Source organism: Erithacus rubecula (genome assembly GCF_903797595.1).
Source record: "Erithacus rubecula genome assembly, chromosome: 6".
Classification (NCBI taxonomy): Eukaryota; Metazoa; Chordata; class Aves; order Passeriformes; family Muscicapidae; genus Erithacus; species Erithacus rubecula.
The window spans coordinates 30,279,909-30,306,430 of NC_136688.1; the positions used below are offsets into that span (position 1 = coordinate 30,279,909).

Consider the following 26,522-nt stretch of genomic DNA (forward strand, 5'->3'; position numbering starts at 1 on the left):
TTTTAGTACATTTTGACATTCAGCAATATTTAGGAGTGCCAAAGGGGGTTTCATTTGCTCTGGTCAGAGACTGCCACTTTAGCTGGGACAAAATTTATAATAGGTGGAACCTGGTGCTTCACTTTGTGACGCCACTGCTATGATCAATGGAAAGAGTGCTTGGAGCCTGATCATCTCTAAATCTAAAACAAAGACACATCATGCACTTTGACCTGTACCTTTACTTGTATGGCCTGTATGAAAGAAAAATAAAGGGAAAAAAAATATAAGTAAAAGAGATGAAAAGATGATAATTTTACAAGTTACTTATAAACTTACTCAGCTTTATGAGGACAGTAAAAATATAATAAGCTGATAGCTAAAACAATAGACTGTAAATGCATAACCAAATGAGATCTTAGGGAAACCAGCTTAATCTTTATTGAATGATTGAACTTCTGAATTTCTATTGCTGTTCTACCACACACTTCCCTTTTTTGCTTGCCCATGTAAGTATATCCAGTAAGTTAACCTATCAATACAGTGATTACTACATCTTTTCCCAATTTCGATAAAAGAAGAACAGTGTCTGGAACGCTGGATAATCCAGTAGTGAAAAGTATTCACATTTTCACAAAAGTAGCTCTTTCTACCTCTTTCTCCTGCCAAAATATATTTGTGAAGAAACTGTGTTTAGAAATCAAACTATCACTGGGATGGTGTAGCAATTAATTTACAGATCTATTTTCCCATTGCATAGCTTATTACTCTTTTGAAGGCAGCCTGAGAGAAAACTTTAGCTTTTTAGAAATCTCTCAGCAGTACCCATTTTGGGAACAGTATTATAAATTCAACTGTAATTCTCATACATACAGAGGAGTTTTTCCTATTATTATATTAATACCATAAACACACTTAAATAAACATGTATTCCAGAGTCAATATTATATTATTATAATTGTATCAGGAAATCTTAAGAAAATAGTAACAAACCCATTAATTTATGGCAAAATAAAATAAACTATTACTGAAAAGAATCCTCAACCAGGCTTTGGAAAATACTATAGAAAACTGTTGGTTAAAAATAAGCAGAAAAAAACCACACACAACCCCTCATTTCTGTCATATGCCCTAATAATAATGTGTTACCTGAATAAGTTTCAAAATGTTGATATCAAGCTATTATTAAAATAATTTATAGCCTACTTGATTTATATCCCATAGTAAAAGTAACAGGTACAATTTAAGAAAAGTGAAAGACTAATATTCAAATTAAGTGTTAGAATCTTAGAATCTTAGAATCTTTAATGCCTTAGACAAATAGCAAATTTCAATTTAAAATACATATGAAATATGTAGATGCTGCATAGACATGGCTCAGCAGGTATATACAGGTGTACGTATACACTAAAGGTAACGAAAGACAAGGTGTTAATTATATTTAATTTAGTGTAGCTGACCACAAAAACAATCCATTCCTGATTTACCTAAGTATATCCAAAACAATTTAAATACTCTCAAAGAAGTGATCTAAAATTTCTGCAGAAAATACTAACATGAAATCCTCTAACTACTGTAAATCTGCAAACAATATGTACTACATCTTGCAGATGGGCAGGAACAACCATGTTGCTTCATAATACAAACTTGCATTTGATGACTGCCTCTAACTTCTATAACAGGTCTACTCAAAGATTCTTAAAAACAGATTAAAAAAATTACTGAGGACAAGTCAAGAAAAACTTCAGTAGGATATGCAAATGTTTAGCAACTGAGGGTGTATATCCACATGTTCCTTTGGATTCCCAAAATAATTGCCCACATACATATTACACAATTATTATGCACAAGTAAATGTATACATTTAGTCTTCTATTCCAATTAACTGAAAACACAAGAGGACATAATTTCCTCTTAACCAAAAGGCTATTTTATCAAGAAGCCTATGAAGGGGTCGAAAATAACAGACTAGTGGAGTTGAATGTGTTTAAATTCTCCATTTCAACACTTTTATCATGAATCTGCTATTTTAATGTGATCTAAATTACCAGTCTCTCTCAGGCTGAAAGTTCTCTAACTTACCATTCCCCTCCGAGCATTCTGCTGCCATATTTTTAGAAAAGAAAAATTAAATTCTCAGCTGTTAATACATTTATTTCAAAGACTATTAACAAAGTTAATATGGTATAATAAAAATACAATGGGTACTTCATGAATTTCATGATTGTAATGATGAATCATTTGTTACCACGGCTATTAGCTACCAATAAGTAACATACTGCTCCTTCTTCCTCCTCTGCTTTCTTTTTTTTTCCTTCCAAATGGCATGTAAGGATACAGAACTTTCTGTATATGATATACTGCACCTTACACTCTGAGAAAATTACACTCAGTGTTTTTTATCAGGGAAAACCCTGAGTCTCTGTCTCTCTTACCTAAGGCAGTCTGAGATCAGCCTGAGGCCTCACTCATTTAGGAGACCCCAAAATGTTTTGCCTTGGGCCCACTGTCAATAAACAATGTTCATATTCAGTTTTCTATGCTTTCTCATGCTTGATAAATATTGGGTAATATTGCTTCCACTAGAAAAAATGTGAATAAAGAAGAATAAGTGATAGAGAGGAAAAGGCTAATAATTCTGCTAACATGCTGCTTTTTGAGATAAAAGTTAATATTAAAGCAAGAAATTATAAAAATAATGTTCCCTAATGTAAAATCCCCTACTGACCGATGTGTAAGGCTAGAAATAAATATCAAACCTGTAAGAAAACCTGAAATTCAGTTACTTAGAGAATTTCTTGTCTATTTTAACTTACGCAGTCTTAAAAAGAATCAGAGGGAAATCTATAATTTGTTTCATGTGCTGGGTTTAGACCACTTACATTTTATATTATGAAATATTAGCAATTTCCTGCATAGAAAGCACATATAGAAAATCAATACAACCCTTCTGGAAGACACTTCATGTATTTCATCATGGTATTTAAGTCATCATGAAAGAAAATATCTAACTTATTAGCTGTTCTGAAATCATGCCTGCTGTTACAGTACCATATTGATAAAATATTCAGTCATGAACAATACAGTATTTTCCTTCTTCCTTTATTAGCAATAACCATGCACAGTGTCCTGGAACACCATGAGTTGATATTAATATGCTTACAAAAAATTATATGCACACAAAAAACCCCAGAATAACGCTGTAATGTACACCCATCAGAATAAAAATGTATTTACATATCCATCTACACCTCTGTTACAAATATATTTATACAATTATTCATACATAGTATATCTGTATACTTAAATATACACAGCAGGCATTTGAAAATATAATCTCAAAATCAGATTGGATAATAAAAATTCTTGATGTTAAATTCCTGTGATTTTATCAAAATCAGAGCAGTATGAGACATACCTATTACTTATTTAGCAAAGAGTTTTCTTTCATGCCTGCCATACTGGACAGACAAAAATATGACACTACCATTTTACTTCATATTATCCTGTTTCCAGTACTGCAGTGGGACACAATTTGCATTAAATATACTGTTTCTAATCTGTGATGTCCAAAAAAGAAAGTACATTTTTGTCTCCTCAGGCCAGTTGTAATGTACAAATATTAAAATACACATAATGAATATGTGTGCACTGATTGCCATATGATAAAAGTACAGAGCTATGTACTACATACTATACTCTGTTATATTGAGCAACTGATCCTCAAATAGCCTGGATGTGCCCACAATTTATCTTGTTTATAGAGATGATATAAACATTCCAATTCTATCAAGCAATTTTGAAAAGCTGCATCTTGACAAGAAGAAAACAGGTTAAAAATTTCCTTATCTTCGAATACAGAATTATTTTTAAAGTTAGATTTGTTTTTCAGTGCTGGTTATGAGCCAATGATGAGCAGATAATACACTATTTTTGCTTGTAAAAATTCCAATTTCAGGGTTTGGCTTAGGTTTCAAAACTTAAAAAAATTCATAGAAAAAAAAGAAAAAAAAATTGTTTTAAGCACATTTTAAAACACATTTTTAAAGATAATTAAGAAATGTAATGGTTCATTTTGTCTGCTTCTCTACTGTTTGAAATTGGATTTACAGTAGCCAGGTTACAGGTAATTTAAATATAGTGAAATACAAAACTTTAAATACTACTTCTCTGCTGCACCTTCAGAATAGGATTACTCCAACTCATTATAAATATGAATAAAAGAAAGGGTTTCTTCACTGTATTTACCAACACTAATTTGAAATTAGACTTCATCTGGCTTTAGCTGAGTAAGGCAATTTCCTCAGCTAAGGTCAAAGCAGCCTTTGACAATTACCTTGACAATTTCTTTATCATACACGTAATATGATGTACTTTGAAGCCATCATATCAGCATCTTGTCATATTGAAAATTAGCAAAAAAGAAATTAATGTGTCAATTGATAAGAAACAAGAAAAATCGTGCACATGTAGCACACTATATGTATAAACAAAGAAGTGTATGCAAAGACAGCTGTGCTCCACTAGAGCTGACAGAACAATAGACTGACATTCACATAAAAATGATGAGGCAATGTTTCTTCACTTACTTTTATGAAATAGTCCACCTTTTTATTTCCTGAATGTTCAATAATCCATATTTTATAATACAGCCCATAGTTTCTTATATGCAACTTTTCAAATCAAGACCTTTATTTTACTCTTGTGTCTTTGAGTATTAGCAGACATTTAGTAACTCTTAAGTTACATAGATTATATTTTCCATTATTAGTTGTCACGTCTGTCATCAAGAAGCAAAACTATTTTTCTTTTCTTCTAATAGCAGAGCAGCTGCAATCTGAGTAGATTTTCAGAGCCTTCTTTCAACATATTAAACACATAGTGTAGATTTACCTGATTCACAATTTTTTTACTTACTTTAGACATCTTGCTCTTGGTGTCTCCTGTTAAAAATGCCAAATTGTTGATTTCATTCTGAATCACAAAATTTTGTTCTTCTCTTTTAAAATTCTATAGAAAAAAATAAATCACCAGAAGTTTAACTCATCTTCATGTACCACATTTATATTTAAAGATAGAATGTAATGAAAGTGTACATTTTATCTTACATGTGATTTACACCACAGGATGAAAACTTCAGCAACCATTCGAAAGAGCTCATCGGAGTCTGCATCTGGTTTCTTTAGCCAATTAGCTCTAATTACAAAAATAAGATAAATTTAAAATAAGATACTTAAAAGAAGACAGTTTAACATAATAATCCTTAATTAATAGATCAGGTAATATTTTTCTAGTTAACCTAGGAATTTGTATCTGAGCAAAAGGTGTGAATTCAAAGTACAACATTCTTTAAGAATCTTAAATTATTCAGAATTAAGATTTAAGAATCTTAAAACACGCAGGATCTGATTCTCACACTAACATTAAGTGAACTATGTTCCTCCTGATTGTCTGATCATAAATTCCAGTATATTAAGTAATAAATGTGAGTTTAATTATTAGGGGTTTTTTACCTGTTGTTGTCTACATAACGTATCAACATTGGATAGAAGGCATAAAGGTCTCTACAAAGTACAGCAAACTCATCAAGAATGAGGAGCTCAGCTTCTTGGGTGTCATTTTTACTGTCTGCTTTCAGTTGTTCTTCTTCCATCACTATCTTCATAGCTTTTTTCTTCAATTTATCCAATGTTGGAATAAAGTGAGATCTGAGAAGATCAGGTCTGGCTTTGCTGATGATGGGTTGAGCATAAACTATACATGAAAATATAGATAATTCCATGATTAAGGCATGACTGGTGTTTTTCATTGTATTCACATGGATGCTCAAGTTCTAGAAACAGTAAAGGCTATGGCGTTTCATAAATTTCTGCACCATAAAATTACTACAAAACTATGAATGTAGCTTTATAAAAATAAGGAGAGATTAAAAGACTGTGGATTTGGATTATAAATATTTCAGTCTTATATAAATTAAACTATAATGGTTTTGGCAAGTCCCATGTCTCTAACTAAGAACCTAGCAAAATAAGGATTGAGAAACAAAGTCCTGACAAAAATACTTTTTGGTTTTTTTTGAGTTTTGTTGTGTCTGGGATGGCTTTTGTATCAAATGTCATGAAAGCACCAGAAGATAGTGCTCTGGAAAAATTCCTTTATCTATCTTGCCTTGAGCAAGTTAAGATGCAGAGAAGGAATGAGTAATTCAAGGTCATAGATCAATTTTGTACAAGTACTACTAATAAAATGCAAACTACCCAAGTCAAAAATCCTTGCAAGAACAACATGAGCATATTACCACCTTACACAGATGAGCAATCTGTACAAAAATGCAGGAATTACTCTCTACAATTAAGAAGCAAACTTCTTACTAAATTTTAATGGAATCCTTGTTTTATTAAAGACCATCCAGCATTTTAAATACCAAAACTACAGTACTAATGGTTACTGGTTATTCAAATTTAGCAGGAAATTATTATCTTTACATAGATTTTCTTGAACCATATTACTGCACATTATATTCTTACACTGTATAATATGAATGATAAGACTTGGATATAGTAAACCTCTTTAGCAGGATAGATACCATTCCTTACACGATATTTTGAAACACTTTCAGCTTATTTAATAGCTCACACATTTATTCAGGCAAACCAACTAATTTTGAGCTTGAGTTACTCCTGAGGTTTTTTCACCATTCCCACTTTATTTCCATTTTGTCCTGATATTTCATGAACAGAATTCACAGAACTTATACCCTCTACTGTAAAACTCAAGTGTCTTGAAAATCAATGAAATTGGCTACTCCAAATTAAATGCTAAGGCTCTTATACAGTGCATAGAGAAGGAAATTTTCAAAATCTCTTATGGTGTATAGAAAGCTCTCTACTTACAGTGATGCTACAATGCATGCATCTAACTAATAATAAAATATAAACATATTTCTCTTATTGTTACTTATATTTTATTTATCTTTCATTTCTAGTTATAATTTTTTGTCATATCACTGGGTGATAGGGTAAAACATAGCAAAGCAGTTAAATACTGTTAGCACAATTATTGTTCAAAAATTATTTACTGTACCTGCAATTCTTTTCATCCAAGATGCTTCATCTATTCCCAGATTGTTGTTAATGATTTTTAGAATGTTTCCAAGAACAATGCTCAGATGTTCAGATGTTATCATTGTACAGCAAGGCCCAGCACTTTGAGGAACACTCTCTGACCCTCTTTCCCACCAGTAGGATAAATAGTTGCACAGCATGGGTAAGATCACCTCAATTACATGAGGCATTTCAGTGTACCTTGCTCCAGACTCTGCTAAATCATTTATTTCCTTTATTAGTCTATCCAGCTGAGGGATTTCTGGACACATTTCTTCTACTGTATCAGGCATACCTAAAACTACAATTAAGGGTAGAAAACGGAAAGATTAATTAGCAAAATGAAAGTGAACATCTATGTTTAAACCCTAAATACAAATGGCTCAGATTTTTATCCTTCACTGTCTTGTACTGGTTAAATTACAGTAACACTTTGGGTTATGCATGGGTATGTCCTTTCATAAGTTGTGTTTTACAGATGATGTGCATATAGGAATAACACAAACCATAGCTGCCATAAAGATATGGCTTTATCCTAAAGTGTCCTGTAATTATCTGATGTGCTGTGTAAAAGTGCAGAACAGAAAGCTTACATTAATATTGGACATTGTATTCACAATCATTCACAGTTTTTATGCTGATTTGCCAAAGATTGGGGGAAGAGAAATAAACAATTTAGAATGATGGGTAGGGTTAAAATGAAACTGTATTTAGCACATGAAGTGCATCCCAGCAAGAATGCCAGGAAAGAATTCCAGTTACCATATGCATGTATTGGAAAATGAAGGATGCTTATTCAACAATTAACATCACAATCTAGTGTCAGCTCTCTCAAGCAGAATTCTTCCACTATTTCTGGATATAATAATGGATACAGTGCTGTTCCTATAAAGCAGACCTGTTAGGGAGGAAGGGCTAGCAGAAGTTTTTCCATAACTGCTTTTATATGGAAAAAAAAAAAGTTAATGAAGCATATTAAATCAATCTACCTGTATTTCTTTTTCTTGTTTGTTTAAAGCTACAGTGATTTTCTTCAGGTAGTGACTCTTTAATGGATCAGTGAAGAAAATGCTAAAATATTTTAAGATACCATTCCATCAAGAGTAAGCTGGGAGAGAAGCAGGCAAAGGAATTCAATGTAGAAGGACTCATGCTCCTTTCAGTGGAATCAGAGAATGGGTAAGGCCCATTGAGAGGCTGTGTGGAATTAATCATATTCTGCTGTGAGTTCCCTATACCAAACTACTCTGGACCACTGGTTAGACAGCAAAACCATAAAAATTACTTTCCTGCTCGCTTAAATCAGATATTATACCTCTTGCATTTTGTTGCATGAACATGACTGTATTTTGCCAAAAATTTTAGTAATGTAGATATGTAGATCTTCAACTAAGCTTCATGCATAATACAGGAGGCATCCTTAAAAATATTCAAAACATCATGTTCAGAAAAATATAAAAAAATATTAGGAGAAAGAACATTGTTGGCACAATCTCAGCAAAGTAGAGCAAGGCTAAAATGGCAAGCAATGAAACATCAGTAGCAGGAGCTCTCTGCTGAGGCATGCATTCAAGGGCTTTATCACTATACAACTTGTATTATTTAGTTGGAGTGGAGTGAACAACTCTTTATTTTTTTTTTTTATTTTTTTTTTTTTGTTGAGGAACAGTACTTACTTGCTCTTTCTCTTGCACTCTTTGTGTTGAAAACAGACAGTGGATTGTAATGGTTGAGGGAAGGTTCAAGGAATGCTACTGGAATGGCTGCAGCAAGAGATGCTAAACACTCACCAAGTGCGGGACGCTGCCTGCATGTGAGAGAAACTAAAAGTCATCTGAGAGGAAAAGGGTTTCACCAGGCTGTCAGTGTCTAGCACACATGATAAAAAGAAGCATTAGTATTTATAATTTATTTTTAAAATATTTTTTTAAACATTAGGAACTATTGATAACTTAGAAAATATTAATTTCTCACATGAAAAGAACTACTGGGGATCACCGTGGTGCAAGAAATACAGTTTAAAAAACCGACCTCCACCAATGCTCTGGTTCAGTGTTAATTTTTGGCATGGACAGAACCCAAAGGCCCTCCTCATGCCACCTGATGTCATTGCCAGAGACAGGGCTCCTTAGGGCTCAGACATTGTTAGGGGTCCTGTGTGATGGTGACCAATTGCATGCGAATTGTTTGCCTCTTTCTTGTACACCATTGCTAGCATTGTTGATCTTACTGTTTATTGCCTTATTTTATTGCTATTTCCAGTAAATTGCTCTTATCTGAATTCATGATATTTACCTTTAGCACCTCCAATTCTTTCCATCTACCACAGGGACAGGGGAGGAGAGACTGAGCAAGGGTTTAGAGTGTTTCCTTGGGAACTACTAAGGGAATATAATTTTGAAAGCAGCATCCTTATTTGGCACTCAGCATAGGACAGGAAAGGGTGAGAGAGCAACAGATCTGACCAGGGTGGGTAGGAAGCAAATGTGATCTAAGAATTCGTTGTATTAGGTCCAGAGCCACTGGTCACAAATTTGCTTGGTTGGCTCATGTGTTTGTGGTACCTAACCCTGGTAATATATTCCCATATGTGCAATATATGCTCCTCATGGTGGTATTTTTCAGAGCAGGGAGAGGGACCAGGATTGCTTTCTGGCTGCACTGAGTAATATCAGCTTATGACACGATAACAACAAGGACAATGAAGGTCATTTGGGATGTGTATTCAGTGTTGCTCTTCTGCCCTTACCTTGGGCACTGCCTCAGGGGGTCCATTAATAATTCCACCCAGCCTGTGGGAAGAACAGGGTGGATAATTTACCTAGCTTTTCATCCCCCTAATTGTCTTTCAGGCCTGTTGAAACTGTTTTTGAGGATTTTGAGCTTCTGTTGGATATTAAGGAAAACATGCTCTTGCTTGGTCTGCTGGGTCCCCTTGCTTTGGTCCACACCATGGAGTTACAGAAGAGATTTTTAGGAGAGTATTTCAGAGACCTGCCCAAGGGTGGATAGTCACAAGTGGTATGGAAGTTGGAAGAAAAGGGGCAGACTTTTGAAGGATGATTCTGCTCCAATGGTTTTTAAGTTCACCCCAGAGCAACTACAGTGCTTGATAAAGTGACAGAATATTTGAAGGAAAACTCCGGTGGCAGTTTAAGGGAGGTGCAAAGCTATGCAATGCTCTAGGCTCTAGCTACTATTTTTGGATGCTGCTTGATACTAGACAGTACCCACAGGGGGACAAGGAAAGCATTATATTGTGGCCACTCAAACTGCAGCTGAACCAGAGGAATAACCTATGCCAGTAGCAGTAACCCCTGCACAGAAGAAAAAATGCAAGACAGACAAAGTCAGTTTGCATAGTGAGGGAGGAAGAGGAAGTAGGGAGAAGGAACACTCAGGGTGAGAGATAATCACCTGATCCCTATCCCTGGTGATCTGTAAGATGTGTGAATAGATTTCATCCCCCCTCCAGGTGAGCACCAAGTGACCTGACTGCTCCAATGCTGGCATATCGTGGCCCATGACATGAAATTGGATGGTAGTGAAGCTGAGCACCTGGGGTCCCTGTCCTGGGATGTGGGCATTGCAAAAGGGATTGGGAAAAAGGCAGAAACTCTCAGCCTCTGGAGCTGACTCCTGGCAAGTGTGAGGGAAAAGTATCTTTTTCAAGGATCATCTATTAGTGCACCAAGACAAGTGAAACACCATGAACAAAGGCATCCAGTTGGTAGAGCATTAGGGCTCAAAATAATCAAAAGCTACAGCATTTTGCACCCAGTTCTCAACATTTATGAACCATGGAGACTTTTAGAGAAGAAAAGTTCACAGAAAAATCACAAACACCTCCAATATCCTAAAGAAGCTAAACAGTCTTTGTACAAAGGATAAAACATTTGACAATGGAAGTTTGTCATAACAGGGCAGTTGAATAAGCATTTGAATAAGAATTAATCCTGAGCCCCTGCAGCCAGCAGAATTATTTCAGCCATAGAAAAAGATATTTTTCTATGAAAGGTGAACTATGAGTCATTCTGCAATGAAAGGTGAAACTTCTTAATGTCCCTGCCAAAATTCACTAGGAGAAAAACCTGCAATTTGATCTTGAAACTGAACACTGCTTAATTTGAATAACTGTTCAAGTCAGCTCAATCACTCACTTCTGAGTTTTACTGAAACACTGAACATTGTGTTTGGAATCCTACTTCCCACCTAGACACTGATGTCTGCCTACAACTGTAATTTAGGAGCCTGAGACTAGTGAAAAACAGACTAAATGAAATCCACAGTTGAGAACTTCTCACAGAGCCATAGGAGAATAATCAATTTCCTTGGATATATCTGATCTGATCACTCCTCTGTTCTAAGAAGACAATTGCTGCAGGCAAAGGTGATGCTGCTAGTATCAATATGTTTAAGGAAACTGTCCAGTGCTTACAGATTTTGCCAATCAAGTGGAGGCCTGTGCTGTGAGCTTTTCTTATTGAGAGGCAGCTCAAACACAACCATGTTTCATTTCCTGTGAGGAGACCCTGACTGCTAGTTAGATAAGGGGTAAGACACTTCCTATTTTTCTATCAGATATATGCAAAGGAGTATTTAAGATTTTGAAGCCCAAAAGGAGAAGAGAGTATAGCTTTGTGACAAGTGATGGATGCATAAATGCCTGAATGAGAACATACAGGTTGTGCACACATATGCATGAATGCAGAGTGGGAGGAAAGATCTGTCCACCAGACACCTCTTGCATTTTGTATGAAATAATTGTTCATAAACTCTGGAAGAGTTGCAGATGAGCATTCCTCACACTGTGCTAAACCTCTCCTAACCAGACTACAGACCTGAATTTCTTCCAGTTTAGTCTCTCTCTCTCTCTCCATGGATCTTAGACTTTTCATCATAAGAAAGGCAGCAAAAATTAAACTTAAACTTCCACAAGTAAAAGGATGGGTTATCCTTATCTTGGTTCCTGTCTTGTGATACACAGACAAGCAATTAGGGTTCTCTTTTCTGAGCTGGCACATACAGATTTGATTCCCTTCTACTGGAAGAAAGCAGCATATTATCTAGATGCTTAAAGGAATTGTAGACCTTAGTCTTTTTAAAATAAAAGTGGTTTCCATTGTAGAGTTAATGGTTGTCAGAATACTCTACATATCATCAGGAATTTATGCTCAGGACAACTATTTTGAGAGCCCTTTATAGACTTAGGTGTGAAACAGATGCTTCCTACTTAGTACTCAGCCTACTTATCACAGCAATATGTGGTAGAAAAACTTCAATAATCTAATGGCAACTCAAAGAAAAAATTAGCTTTTCCTATGGGAAAAACAGACTCTGTGCAGAGACACTGCCATATGCAGGATAAGTTACTTATTTCTATTGAGAGCTTTTTCCCTGTGGAAATGAGTGCTAAAGTATAGGCAACTATTTTCAAGGGAAAGTGTATTTTAAACATCTCTCATTCTTTCAAAGTCATCTTTCATCTAAACTACTTCATTACCTAAGCAACAGACTCCTAAAGAAGAGGAAATTTTGCATGCTGAGTTTTACACTTAATACCTTTCAACATAGATGTTCTTTCCAGTCCCAAGAGAATAGAGGCTACAAAGAATTCTGTAGCATGAAACTTGTACATCACCCACTAGAGGAAAATAAAAATACATTATCAGTATTTATTCAGCTAAAGTTTACTTTTTAAATACCAATCCTGTTTTATGCAATCAATTAAACAGTATATAAAACTTTTAGCACATGTATCACTGAACATTTTGACTGTCCATACTCCACATATTTACCTTCAATGTCTTTATTTCCTGGTCTATCATCTCCATTCATTCCAAAGCCTACCAGATCATCAGACATTCCAAGAGGACAACAGATACTTGCTAATAAAATATTCCAGGTTATTGCACTCGCAGAGTACAATTTTAAGCTAAACAACATCAGTGTGTCTAACCTTTAGGCACATGATCTAAAGATTCACCATATTTTTAAAGAAAGTATTTTCATGGTTATCCATCTTTTAATGGATATCCACCCAAATTTTTAAGCAAAATTTTGCAACATAATTACAGACATTAGAAACATTAGAACATAAGACCATTCAGCATATTGCTGAATCTCAAGGAGTAATTTCAGTATATTTAAATTAACAGATGCTAAAAATAGGGAAAGTTTAAATTCCAAGATCTACAGCAGTTTTCCCATGTAAGGGAAAATCCATAGGGAATTTCACCAACACATTTGTTAAGAGAGCACTTAAAGAGATATTTTAATTTCTTTCCCAATATTTGGAGAAATATTGTACATAATTAACTTTAAGCTTATGGAGTATTATTTTAAAACATTTACTAGAAATAAAGTACTATGCTACTAATTTCAGAATTAATGCTGGAAATGAGCATGTTACTGAAAACAGAATTTCATCCTTTGAAAACATGCAGCCGTTATGAAAAAGCAAACAAACAAAATTCAAAAATAAAATACTTACAAAGTAAATCTATTCCAAAGTGATATTGTGAAATATGTTCAAAAATTGATGTTAAGATTGGTAACAATGCTACTGTAGTGTAATTGATATTCTGTGAAACACCTTTGATTTGTGTTCGTGAATGAGTAAACTTCCCCAGTTTAAGATTTTCTGAAGTTTTTTCCAAATCTTCAGCTGCATTTTCAAAAAAGGCACGCAATCCTGCTTTAACAAGCTCAGAACCTGATTTCATAACAGTTCTGGAAAATAATAAGGGAAAAAGAAATCAACTTTGACTTGATGCTTAGTGGTTGTGTAGAGATACATGTACATGTTAGTTACATTCTGTCAGTTTTTGAAGGTACCCACATGTATCAGGGAACTTCACATTATGAAAAGGGCACTCATGTCTGCATAGCAGTATAAGCAACAATTATCTTTGAGTATTTGATACAAAAATAATAGCACAAAGACCTTGATTCCATAGTCTTGCCTTTCTGGTTTTATTGTGATTTGCTCTTGAATAAGATAATGCCTTGCCAGTAAATGTCTAAAGTCATGAGAAAGCTCCTTTATAAAATATGCTCAAAACCCTCTAACTCTTAATCCCTGTAGCTTTATGGGAGCCACAGTAACTAGGTCTGTAAATCAGGATACTTCAAAGCACCCTAAATCTAGAAAATGCAACTGCAATACCAGAATCACAGTCCCATTCCTTGACTTTTTGCAGAGCTCTCTGACACCCTAGTGAAGATTCGAGTGTTATTCACAAGTTCACAATAAGTTCATCATCAGGCTGCTGTGTTACTTAACAAGGCCAGAAAACAGCTCAAATTTGAAAATTATTCTGGCCTCTGTTTTAATCTACATAATCATTTCAATGATAAGCAGTAAAAGTTAGCAAGTATAACTATGTCCATATAATAATATATTTTGCATAGCTCCAATGACAATTTTTACACTGTGCACTCAATTCTTAATATCTGCAGGTATCAGTACTTTCAGTTCCAATGATTGTGTCATTTATATCTCCCCAAAAAGGCTTCAAATTAACTTGGAAAGGCTGACAAGTGTTTTCAGTGTTTGAATGACAGACATTGAACAGAAAAATGTAGAGGAAACACTTCAGACAAAATCTGCTAATACAGAGGGTAATATCTGAATTGTTGATACTGTTAAGATCATTGATTACAAATAAAGAATGAAAAATACAGAAACAACCCAATGGCTGCCGAGAAGCTCTGAAACCTTCCTAGTTTACAGTTGGTACAAAAGTTGCAAACTTACCGTGTGTCAAGAGACTGAGCTAAGATGTGCAGGCAGTTCACCATTGTAGCAGAATCACTGCCTGGTTAGAAAGAGATGATATGAGAGCACAGTAGCACAGGAAACACAGCATCATCTACTGATCAAAAATGTCCCTACTGGAGATGCACAGTTTAAACAAAACTTTACCTAAGTCTCCCACTTTAGGTCAATGGAGAGGGAGTTAAGTCTTGTTCTGGAACTAACTTTTAATTTTTTAAGTCAATTTCTATGTAAGAACTAAACAGAATAACTAATGTCTAGTTGGCACAGATTTTCACCACCTAACATTGCAACATTCTGAAGTACTTGTATTACTTATTTTATTATTTTTTTTACCAATATCTTTGTAGGAGTTGCATTATTTTTCCTTACATCCCCTTTTATCTATTGAGAAATTAGTCTATTGGATTCAACATTGGATGACAGAAATCAAAATAACTAGTGTGAGATTACTTTTGAAAAGCTAAAATTAACTGCAAAGGGCTGATATTTTTTACATGGAGTCTGGAAATACAACCATGTGCTACTTCTTCCTGCTTTGACACTTCATGTATTTTATTAAGTGTTAGCTTCAGAGCCATGTTCAATGCCCTCACTAATTTCCCTAGAAGCTTGTGGAGCATTTAATAGAATTTTGCCTACAGTTGTGAAAATCTTCAGGTAATATAGGAACAATGGCTATGCATTCTTTAAATTTTTATCAAGCTCTTTCTTAGCAACTTACCAAAAAGTGAGATCCTATGTCTAACAAGAGCAGCTAGTTTGCAGAACAAGCTAAAGTAGAGAAGAACAGGGAGAGCAAAACAAGACAAAGATGAAAGATTTATTTAGAATATGAGGTAAAGAATAGTAGGAATATGAAAAAAGAAAACACAGCATAGTTCCTTGGAAAGCATTACTTTGAGTGATATATGATAACAGTCAACTGTATTAAGCAGAGTAACATTTTGTAGTTCCTGAGATTTCTCATTTTCTACACTTCACCACTTCAGAAGTGTCTTGAAAGCTAAAACTTTCTTTTGACTGTGTTTTTCAATAATTGCATACTATATGGCTGAGTCATTCTTTATTGCTATCATTCCTGAATATGAAATTTTTTTTGTAAGAAAAAGAAAAAAGGAGAAACATTTTAGTGTTTTACTTGGCATCTGCAGGAAATGAATGTTAAAAATCTTCATACTATTTAAAATAATTTTCAGAAATTCCTTTGTAGATAAACAAATCTGTGTTTTCCCTCTGATGATGATATTTGAATCCTAGATATATACACACTAGAAGAGCTTCTGGTAGGTATATCAGATACTTCCATGATACTGTCAAAATAGTAGGATAATTAAGCACCCTAATACCCTAAAGATTAAATGGGCTACTTTAACAAAGACACTAGACAGACTTGCTTATCACTTGGGCCATAATTTACAAATGGAATTAGGACATAAGGAAATGAAGCATATACTTGAGGACTTGGTATGGTCCCATACTAACCACAGATTTTTATTAACTCCACAATGGTAAGGAGATACTATACTCCCTATAAGATAAAAATGGCAGATATTCACCTCTCTCAGAGAAAGATGCACAAAGAATTATAAGATATTTCTGCAGTTATACTAGCAGATAAGTGTGCTAGACATCTAACTTCTTCATGTGCCTTTGTAAAGCCACTTTTGTAGCCCTAGAGCACATCCTTCTTACCTTCATTAAGACCTGACTGACTTTAGGGAAATAACAGGAGTATTCAGAGAGGAAGCATGAAATTGAAATGAAATGAAATGAAGTATCACTTCCATCCTCCTGAGCCTGAGCTGTCTTTCCCAGCTCCTGGGGGACTGTCATGCATGTGTGTAAATATCTGAGAACCTTGGGGACTTACCACTCTTATGAACAACTGTTCTATAAGGACTGCCACCCACAAGGAATATGGAAACAAAGGGTAATAATAACTTAGAAATGCCAAAGTGTGTTGAGAGATAAACAGAAGACTCTAGGAAGCTGAGCCCTAGGCCTGATCTTATGTAATAACACGTAACTTTTGCATTCAAGTTTTCTATCTACTTTCCACTAGAAAAGCAGTTACCTGGTCAACACAGTGAAGGAAAGTAAAAGAAATTTGAGAAACTTACAGCAAAACTAAGAAAGCATGAAAATAAAACAGTTTGAAATACTATGATACAAAATTTCCAATAGAAAGTAATTAGCAGCACACCTCAAGGGGAAGGAAAAAACCTGGCAAGTTATTAAATTACAGTCATAGTTAAAACACAATTTGATATTATCTATTATTATTTTAAAAGTTTAATTCCAGAAAAGAGAAATTAATGTTTTCATATAGGCAGCACATTCTAAATTAAAAGGCAATTTTTTAAAACAGAATTTTCTGTAATAACTTTGTATCAAATTGCTGATTCCATCCCAACAGTAAAGACATGCAACAATTATTAAATTCCAGTAATTCTTGTTCAGGGGCAGAAGCAATTTTGTATAGAATACATATTTTCCCCTAAAGAGCTGCTTCATGGTATTTTTAACACTTTCTTTGTAGCTGAAAATTTAAATTAATGTGAGACCATTTAAATGAACCATCAGGGGAAAAAGCTTCAACCAGAAACTGCCACCAACAATGAAACAGTAACTCCACTTCTCACAGAATAGCTTATTAGTATTTTGATGCTACCATCTTCAATTATGTACTTTTAAATAAATAGCTATAATATATATTTAACACTTTAATTGTATATGTATACATATATTTTTTTTTTATTATTTTATTTTTTTTTATATTTATAATGCCAAGATGAGGAATTTTATTCAATTACTGCCATTTTCATACAGAATAAAATATTAACTTTCTGTGTGAGGAAAGTAAGCTTTTGAACTATCTTTCTCTATAATATAAAACATAATATAAATCTTTAGTTATCTGAATAAAACTTGTCTGCAGATATCTTAATTTTTCACTTACCTTGCTACCATTTCCTTTTCCTTATTTGATGCATATCCACTGCTACTGAGGGTTTTTGATGGAGAAGACAGGAAGTAGAGGCAGTGATTTGTAAAGTATTGATCAACTAATGGTAAAAGAACCTAGGAAATACAGACACAAAATGCAATTTTTAGGGACAACAATGGTAAATGTAGCAGCATTGCTCTGATTGCTCAAAGTTCATAACAATAATTTTAGTTCTGTACAACTGTAGCTTTTATTTCAGATGCAACCTCATGTAAATTAAAACCTAAAGTCTCGAAATTTTATTCAAAATTACATAAATAATAAACAGACTTCCACAGAGATATCTGTTTTGTATCTAGTAATGCATAGGAATATTTATTTCTGCTAATTAGATGATATGATATTGTAAAAAAAAAAAAAATCAGATTAAAATTATATATTTAGTGAGAGAATTTAATATTGTGTAATGGATTATCTGCCTTTTAATTTTTATGTTCCTTCTGATACAGAAACAGACATATTGAAATATTTGAATCCAGCAAATATACTGAGATATTTTTGAAGACATTTTAAAATATTTGATAACAGTTTGATTAGTTATTAAAAAATGGAAAAAATACATATTTTTATTATGTAAAAAGCAGCCTAACATTACAAATTTACATATTCTGTATAGTGGAACATATATGAACATGAAATAATCACTCACTTTAGCAAAGAATTTTATTTCTTGGTCATGTGGAGATTTTTCTGTTTTTCCACTGGTTACAATAGCTTCTGCAAGGATACAATTAAAGCAGACACAAATAAGAAGCTGTCTAATAATAAATAACCCAACAGATCTTTTAGATAGACTTGAAAAATTAGTTTTATTATAAAAGTAAAAGAGTAGAAACTGTTTATTCTAGTTAAAAATGTTCAATAATTTAATCTGAAAATTAAAAGAAATTATTTGTTTCTTGAATGCAATAAAAATACTGATCACTAAAAATATAAACCTATCAAAGATTTATTTACATTCCAGCAATTTAAAAAAATAAAATCTACAACTTACCCAAATGTGCAATAAACTCTTGAGCAGAATCAACATATTTTAAAATTTTCTTCAGAAACTTAAAGGCAAACCTCTTTTCCATGGATGAAGCATCCAACTCCATGTCGTTCAGGCCCCTATTTTGAAAAGGATTAAGAGAAGTAGCATTGATTATAGCAGTAGAACAGATGATGACAGTACTATGAAGCATTTCATGCCTTGATTTTTGGTTATGGTAAATTTTCATGAGAAGGAGAAAATGACCATGGTAACCCTTAATTATTCACTATCCAGGAAGAAAAACAGAAAAACGAACTGACAAGAGGTATAATAGCTTATGATTAATTACTAATACATGTATTTTAGGATAAGAACTTTAGAGTGCTGCCTTATTGCACAAGGCCATCGTGCATCTCAATCTAATGAAGTAATGCATTGGTCACTCAATTTCTACTGCTGGCACATTTATGTTCCAAGAGTTTGGGAAGTCAGCAGTTGCATCTTTACAAAATCAGCCTAAGTACTACCCTCCATTTGCTAAATCACTGTTAAATTTCATTTTGTCCTTTAATTTTATGAAGGAACAAAGCGAAAATTACTTCAGCTACTTAGTGAATACCTAAATGTAAGTAACAAACTATTTTATTATTAAAGTATTTCAACAGAATACAATAATTTCTAAAGAGGCAGGCATTGTTTATTCTTTAAAACAAATTCATTACCTAAATCATGGCTGATCACACAAGATATTTAAGGGGAATAAAATTACACGTCTGGGCCTAGATTTAAAATACTGGATTTTATTTCAAGTACAAATGAAACCTACATGAATGAAATTCTGAAATTCTTTAGGATCACACACAAATTAACATTGGAAGAAACCTGTGAAAATCATCTGATGCGAGTCCCATCTCAAAGCAAAGCCACAAGGCAAGGTTGCTCAGAACCTTGTATGATAACATAGTGAATAGGTTCAAGGATTGAAATCTCATAAAGACCCTGGAGACTCTGTAATATCTGGCCACCCTTACCATGAAAAAATAATGGTGAAATATTTTCTTATATCAAACTGGAATTTTCCTTGTAACAGCTTACTACTTTTGAGGAGTTAGTGTTTGACCTCATTTTTCTCTATAACATTGCATGAAGTAGTTGAAGATAGACATAAATCCTATTGAACCTATCTGGTTTAAAACTGAAAAAAAAATCCAACCACTCCTCAGATCCTCTCCTGGAATGACATTGGCATCCATCCACAGAGCATCTCAGTGGCCTCCTACTTGAGCAACATTGTTCTCAATGTCTTCCTTAGCAATGGAGAAGCAAAAATGGGACAAAATACTCCTGACAGAATCTTATGGTCCATCAACCTGCAGAACACACTCGCTGACAAAGCCTAGTACACAGTCAGCTGTCACCATCACAGGGACACATTCCTGGTTCATGTGCAATGTGCACAGTTAAAAGAGCTCTTCTGTACATATGCTCTCAGACTCAGCTCCCCTATTCCTGGGATTATTCCATCCCAGGTATAGGACCTTATATATACCTTTGTTCAACCTCATAAGATTTCTGTCAGCCCATTTCTCCAGACTATCAAAGCTCCCCTGAGGGGTAGCCAAACTCCAATTCACTGCTAAGGACTCATTCCACAAATCTGCAAACAATGAAAGGCATCCAGGACAAGAACAGGGATTTTTTCGTTACCCTTTTGAAGTCACTTAATTCCATACATTTTTTAATTTATTCTATTTTCTAAAGTACTTGCTTACACAAATCATTACTTCTTTCATCTTCATTTCCTTGAGGTTCTCTTGTACTTTTTTTTAGTTTGCAACTTCTTCACAACCTCTTTATTCAAATATCAAAGAACTAAACTCTGATTGAGATTTTCTATTGATAGATGCTGGTAACACCTGGGACATCTAACTGCTTTATCAAGTGAGGAAATAAATGAATGACATTAAGGAAAACCTCTGGTTAATCATAAATGACTACCTCATCTGCTTCTATACAGACTTTTCAAATAGTAGATGGGAAGACTCAGCCCCTATCAGTTAAAAGAAAATAGCGTGGCCAAAGGACATGCAGAGACTACAGAGTAGCTGAACAGTGTGTCAGAAGTAGAGAAGAAGGAAGGAACTGGTAGTTTGTGGCACTGAGACAAAAGCAAGAAAGGAACAAGGACAAAGGAAAGTACCTGGACTCACTGTTATGGTATAAAATGATTATTTGTACTGAGAGTCCTTATCCCTGATATGGGAGTAAATTAGGGAAATGTAAATTAGTAAAATGGAATATGAGACAAGCAGTTTAAAAACAGTTATGAGATAAATTGAAGCAAAAATGTAATTATGGGAGAGGGTTGATGCAGCAGAAATTTTAACAAAAAGAATCTGATAGTAAAATGTGTGTTCTTGACTATATCAGAACGCAGATAAGAGTAAAGAAATGGTTATAATCTGGGGAACACAGCCAGAGAATCAAGGAAGGCATTTCAATCCCACTTTAAACACAAATTTAGTAGGACTCTAACCTCCCATCTTAGTTTAATTTGTGAAAATAATTAATAAAAATTCGATTTTAGGAGTTCTATTTTATGACTCCCTATTCATTTATCACCTGTGCAATCTAATTGTTTATTATGAATTAACAGCTATGTATACTTGAGATCCATCTCCTGCTGCCTCATTTTCACAAAGGAAACTAAGTACTTTTCTGTATTTTCAGTGAGGTCACTGTAAATATTTTCTTTTCGAGTTTATAAGAAGTCATGATTCCTAAGAGATTACACATACTTTCCAAAATATTGAAAGATGTTGATAGGTCTGTGAAGTATAAGTAACAATATCCAAAGACTTTACAGAGATTTAAAGATGTTTAAGAAAGTACCATGTTGTTTGTAATACTTACTTGAGTAATGCCTGAGAGATTTATCTATATGTCATAAACACACAAAGTGTTTCAAAAGTGTTCTCAGCAAAGAGCAAAAAACCCAAAAACAGAGGCAGATGGTACATGTAAAGTACACATACTGTTCCGCCTATACATTTCCACTTATAAACAATTCCTGTGTTTTAATGATTAGTCCAACATTTTAAAGAATGACATCTTGAAATGTGATAATTGCAATGAGTACTTCAAAAGATTATATATATATGCATATATCATCTGAAGAAAACACTGAAAAAGAGGATAATCTTGATTCATCCTTATACAGACAATCACTACAAACTCTTTGAGCATATCAATGAAGAGTCTGCACATGCTTTCTCTAGTTGATTTGTCCTATGATATAACACTGAAGAAATGATTTCCTGACCCAAACACACACAGCTGCTAAATTTGAGCAATTCCATTGGTGTTTCAGAAGATCATTCATTTGCACTAAGTAGACCAGCTTTTGAGCCTGATTTGCCTTCCTCCTAATCCTATCTCACAGCAGGAAATGAGTAAATAAAAACTAGTGGGTGCACTGGAAATTTAGCCAGTGCTAAACCCACCACACTTTTTCAATAGCTCCAAAGCAGCTGTGGAGGTTATAAAAATATTTGGTGGCATACCTACATTTTGGGTTCAAGCTGAGAGCCTATGTGTATGTGGCAGGAGGGAATTTTTCTCTGAAGTAATACAGAAATGTATTCTTATAATTGTTTTTTCATCTCTTAGAAATATTATTAAATCTTGAAGGGAATAAAGTTACATTTTGAAAATCCTAAACATTGATTTTTATAAATTTCTGAGTATACTTTTGATAGAGTCACAGACTTGAAAAGTAGAAATGAATTAAAACAGGAAAGATCTGACTATGCTGTACAGAAAAAAATTGCTCATTAATACAATTTAGTTCAAAAAAATGCTTAACTCCAGAAAATTGAGGTTTTCTATGTGTTCAGGTGTTTCACATATAATAAGAGGAGAGTTATAGTAATTCACAACTCCATCATATAAAGCCATATACAACAGTAAGAAGTCCCCACAGGCCAGCATACTTTGAGACATAACAATTCAAGTTACAGTAAAACTAAGGAAGTCTATGCTTTTGCTAGAGCAGAAGTTAGTGCCCACAAAGAAGACACTTTGTCTTATTACTTTACAGAACTCAAATCAATGATTCTTTAAAAAAAAAAAAAACAAAACCAAAAGTGGACTAAAAAGCAGTTTTACATAGTTATGTTTCAGTAGCAGACCTCAGAGTAATTTTCCCATGATCCTTAATGACACTGCTGGCTGCTAACTTAAACATTTTAAATTACCCTCTTGTTTAATTACCCTACTGTTGCATTTAGTATTTACTATGATCACTTACTTATTAAAAATGTTGCCTGAATATGCTGCTTTAGAAGAGTCTTTCTGAACATAAAAATAACTCTGACTCACAGGACAAATGCCAAATGTTAATTATGTTAATAACTGCCAGTCTGCAGTGAAAGAAGGTTAACATGTTGGTTTGTGCACTGAATGCAAGCAAGCATCTGAAGAAGTGTGCAACTTACCGAGATATGATTATACCATTGACCTGGAGGAATTTAAACAGCTCTTGTGCCTTCTCACGATCCCGTGATTTCTCCTTGGCTGTCAATGTGTCATAAGGTACCAGTAAAGGATGACTGCCTCCACCTTTAGTAAATTGAAAGAACTGTGAGTTTTTCTACTCTAAAATTTATTCTGCTTCGTGTACAAAAGGAACTATGTATTTTTTATTGTCTTGCACTGTCATCTTTCAGATTGTTTCTTCTCCCTCATTCTCCTTGTCTTTTTTGGTGTGGTTTGCAGGATTGGTGGCTTACCTTTGCTTTCCAACTCCATTTTCTTCTTTTTGGCCCATATATTATGGTAGTTTTCTGCCATTACCTCAACCATTCCCTACATTAGCATAAGAAAAAACAAGATGAAAGATTAGGTGACAATTAAAAATTCTGTAATGCTATATAATTTTACAGTCTTGAGTAAAGCCTACACTCTTGTGATGAAAAAACTTCATAGTTAAGTGGAATTTCTATATTCAGCTGTTCTTTGAAGCCAGCTCAAGTACAGGATAATACTCATATTATAACATGGTGTTAACAGCCCCTTCCCTAGTCTTGTGCTTAATTTTTTCTGAGAACTCAGGAAGCACCAATGGCATGAACAGTAGAAATTTCGTCTTTCAGCATGCAAATAACATTCACCCTTTCTACAACACCTTATCATAACTACAGTCACAAATACACTCATAAAAACCTAATAAAATTCACCTCATTAATAATAATGACACCATAACATTTGCAAAATACAAATACAAACCTGAAGCTCCCTAGAAAGTGCCACATTAGAGAGATCAAGAGGTGTTGGGCTATACCCATTTGCCTGCAGGGGAAAAGAAAATTATTCTCAGATAAAAAAAATTCAGATAAAAGAACCAAATATTCAACTACATCTCTGTCATTGACCTGATCAGAGTAGCACCATTTCCAATTTAACACTTTCTTCTAGAAACTGTTCACTTATTTTGCAATGTACTGAAGGCACTGGATGATTGAGAGAATATACAATATTAAAAAGCTTTTTGGTTCCTCTAAGAAAATTAATATCTATGGTCTCCTATAGCCTCATTGTCTTAAAGATTGTTGGAATCCCCTTTTAATGCGGCACAGTGTTTATTATAGTGACATGACTTCCAGTCTTAGAACTCTACCATTAAAAGTTTCTTTTGACTAAAAGAATATAAAACTGACATAATTTTTTATAATTTATTAGTAAATTAATGAACAGGCCTTTTGTTTTCTAAACTTAGGGTGTTCTATCTTACCTGACTAGACTGAGATATGCTACGAAGCTTTTCATTTTCACGCTGATGTATTGCTGCTTCTCCTCCCTCCTTGGTCCTCTCTAGGCTCCATCCCAGGGCCAACATGGTTTTCAATGATTCTCTGGCAGGCCAGCGATAGATTTCCTTTTCCTTTGAGCAAAATAATGAAAATGTTTTTCTGTACTTAGTAAGCAGCAAAAGCACAATAAAAATATTCTCTCCTTCTCTACTAAGTGCCAAGTAACAAAAAAGTATAGAAAATTTGTATATTATATGAGAACATAAAATGTAGTCCTTTTTACATGAGGGAAAAGCTTTGAAATACCTACAATTTAAAAACGAAATATTCTTAGTGGATTTATTGTTGGGATACTTATTAGAAACTAACATCACTGCAATGAGCCTTGGAGCAAAAATGTTGATTGAACGAGGAAACTTATTAATTTTAATTCCACCAACACAAAATAATAAAAAAATTTATGATACTGTGAGTGCTATAAATTAGTTAAACACGTATGTATCTTCGAATGCATCAAGCACTCAAGACCTTTTTTAGTCTTCCTGTATTTATATCCACTCATAGATACAGAAGGCTACTGAACTATGCACCACTTCATATAAATACAAATGAAAAATTAGGCAACAGCCCATATTCCAACACTCTTTTGAAATGTAAAAGTGTAAGAAAAATTCTGAAAATTTGTGGCAAAATTCTAAGTATGGCATATTAAAGCTTTTTAAATCAATTAAGTAAAAGTATTTCAGGTTCATAAACCAGTTACTCAAAATGACAGCTTTTAGGGACACACTTGATTTTTATGTTCAAAAGTTCTAATTTCAGACAATTCAGAAAATTCTCCTTGAACTCCTTAAATAACAATCAACAATGCTTTGGGTCCACTCCAAAGATTCCAAAGCAATTTAAAAACCTTAGGAAACTCAACCTCTTTAATCCCTCTTGATTCTTGTCATGTCTATTTTCTAAACAGGAAAAAAGTGGGGAAGAGGGACATATGTAATTTACTTGTGTCTCACAGTGAATCATTACAAAAATAAGTAATAGAATTCAAGTTCACTTCACTGTTCTGACAACTAGATGACATTTGTGCCTAGTCAAGAAATTCCAAATACTTCAAATGTTTTTCTGCATTTTCAACTCAATCACCTCCTACGATTTTTTTACATTTTTCTACCATCTTTCTGGAATACAAAATTGCCTTGAGATATGTTAAATTACACTTTCATTAAGCTCCAGGAGTTTCTGCCAGTCACTTCTCATCCATGGAAGCCTGAAAAAACTGTGCTACTGATACTTTTGAATTCAAATTTGCCCAGGCCTGTGAAGAAACAATGAACAATATGTCTAATGGAAGCAAATTATACAAGACTCAATGTATGATTAACTGAAAAATCACTTCAGCATAAATTTATACCTATTAACTTTAAGAATTATTGTTTGTGCCTCTGTCTGATATTTAACAGATTAAATTTGAAATGGATTTTTAAAAGCACACAAATCAATCTACTTCATATTGATGCAACTGAAATTTCCTCTATTACCTTTTCAGCTAAAGTTTTGAAAGGCCTTATTAATGGGTGAGTTTTCATATTTTCATCCAGTGAAACACCATATTTCCATCCACTATTAGTCTGAAAAAGAAAAAAAACAACCAGAAACCCCACTGAAATAAGATGAGAATAACACTGATGAGTGAGAGCAAATTAGCCAGTTTCCTTTGTTGCATCAAATTGCTAACCCACTCCAAGAGCTACCAGGCAAGGTGATGTCTAAAAAGATATATATTCTTACTTAAAGAATTAAAAAAACAAAACAAAGCAAACAAACAAATAAACCAACCCAACAAAAACCAAAGAACAATAAAAAC

At 33.9% G+C, this 26,522-nt stretch overlaps 1 protein-coding gene across 1 annotated transcript in view; it reads right to left on the reverse strand.

Annotated features, from left to right (window-relative positions):
• Window positions 1–26,522, reverse strand: part of RYR3 (ryanodine receptor 3) — a 184,861-nt gene that overhangs the window by 41,306 nt on the left and 117,033 nt on the right. The window contains 17 exon segments of the mRNA XM_079307669.1: window positions 4,897–4,989; window positions 5,088–5,175; window positions 5,493–5,733; window positions 7,063–7,383; window positions 8,759–8,889; window positions 12,645–12,726; window positions 13,576–13,814; window positions 14,842–14,902; window positions 15,587–15,636; window positions 17,825–17,946; window positions 18,522–18,589; window positions 18,867–18,982; window positions 23,342–23,465; window positions 23,636–23,711; window positions 24,132–24,194; window positions 24,637–24,786; window positions 26,197–26,286. Coding sequence (XP_079163795.1) covers window positions 4,897–4,989; window positions 5,088–5,175; window positions 5,493–5,733; window positions 7,063–7,383; window positions 8,759–8,889; window positions 12,645–12,726; window positions 13,576–13,814; window positions 14,842–14,902; window positions 15,587–15,636; window positions 17,825–17,946; window positions 18,522–18,589; window positions 18,867–18,982; window positions 23,342–23,465; window positions 23,636–23,711; window positions 24,132–24,194; window positions 24,637–24,786; window positions 26,197–26,286 — 2,115 coding nt within the window.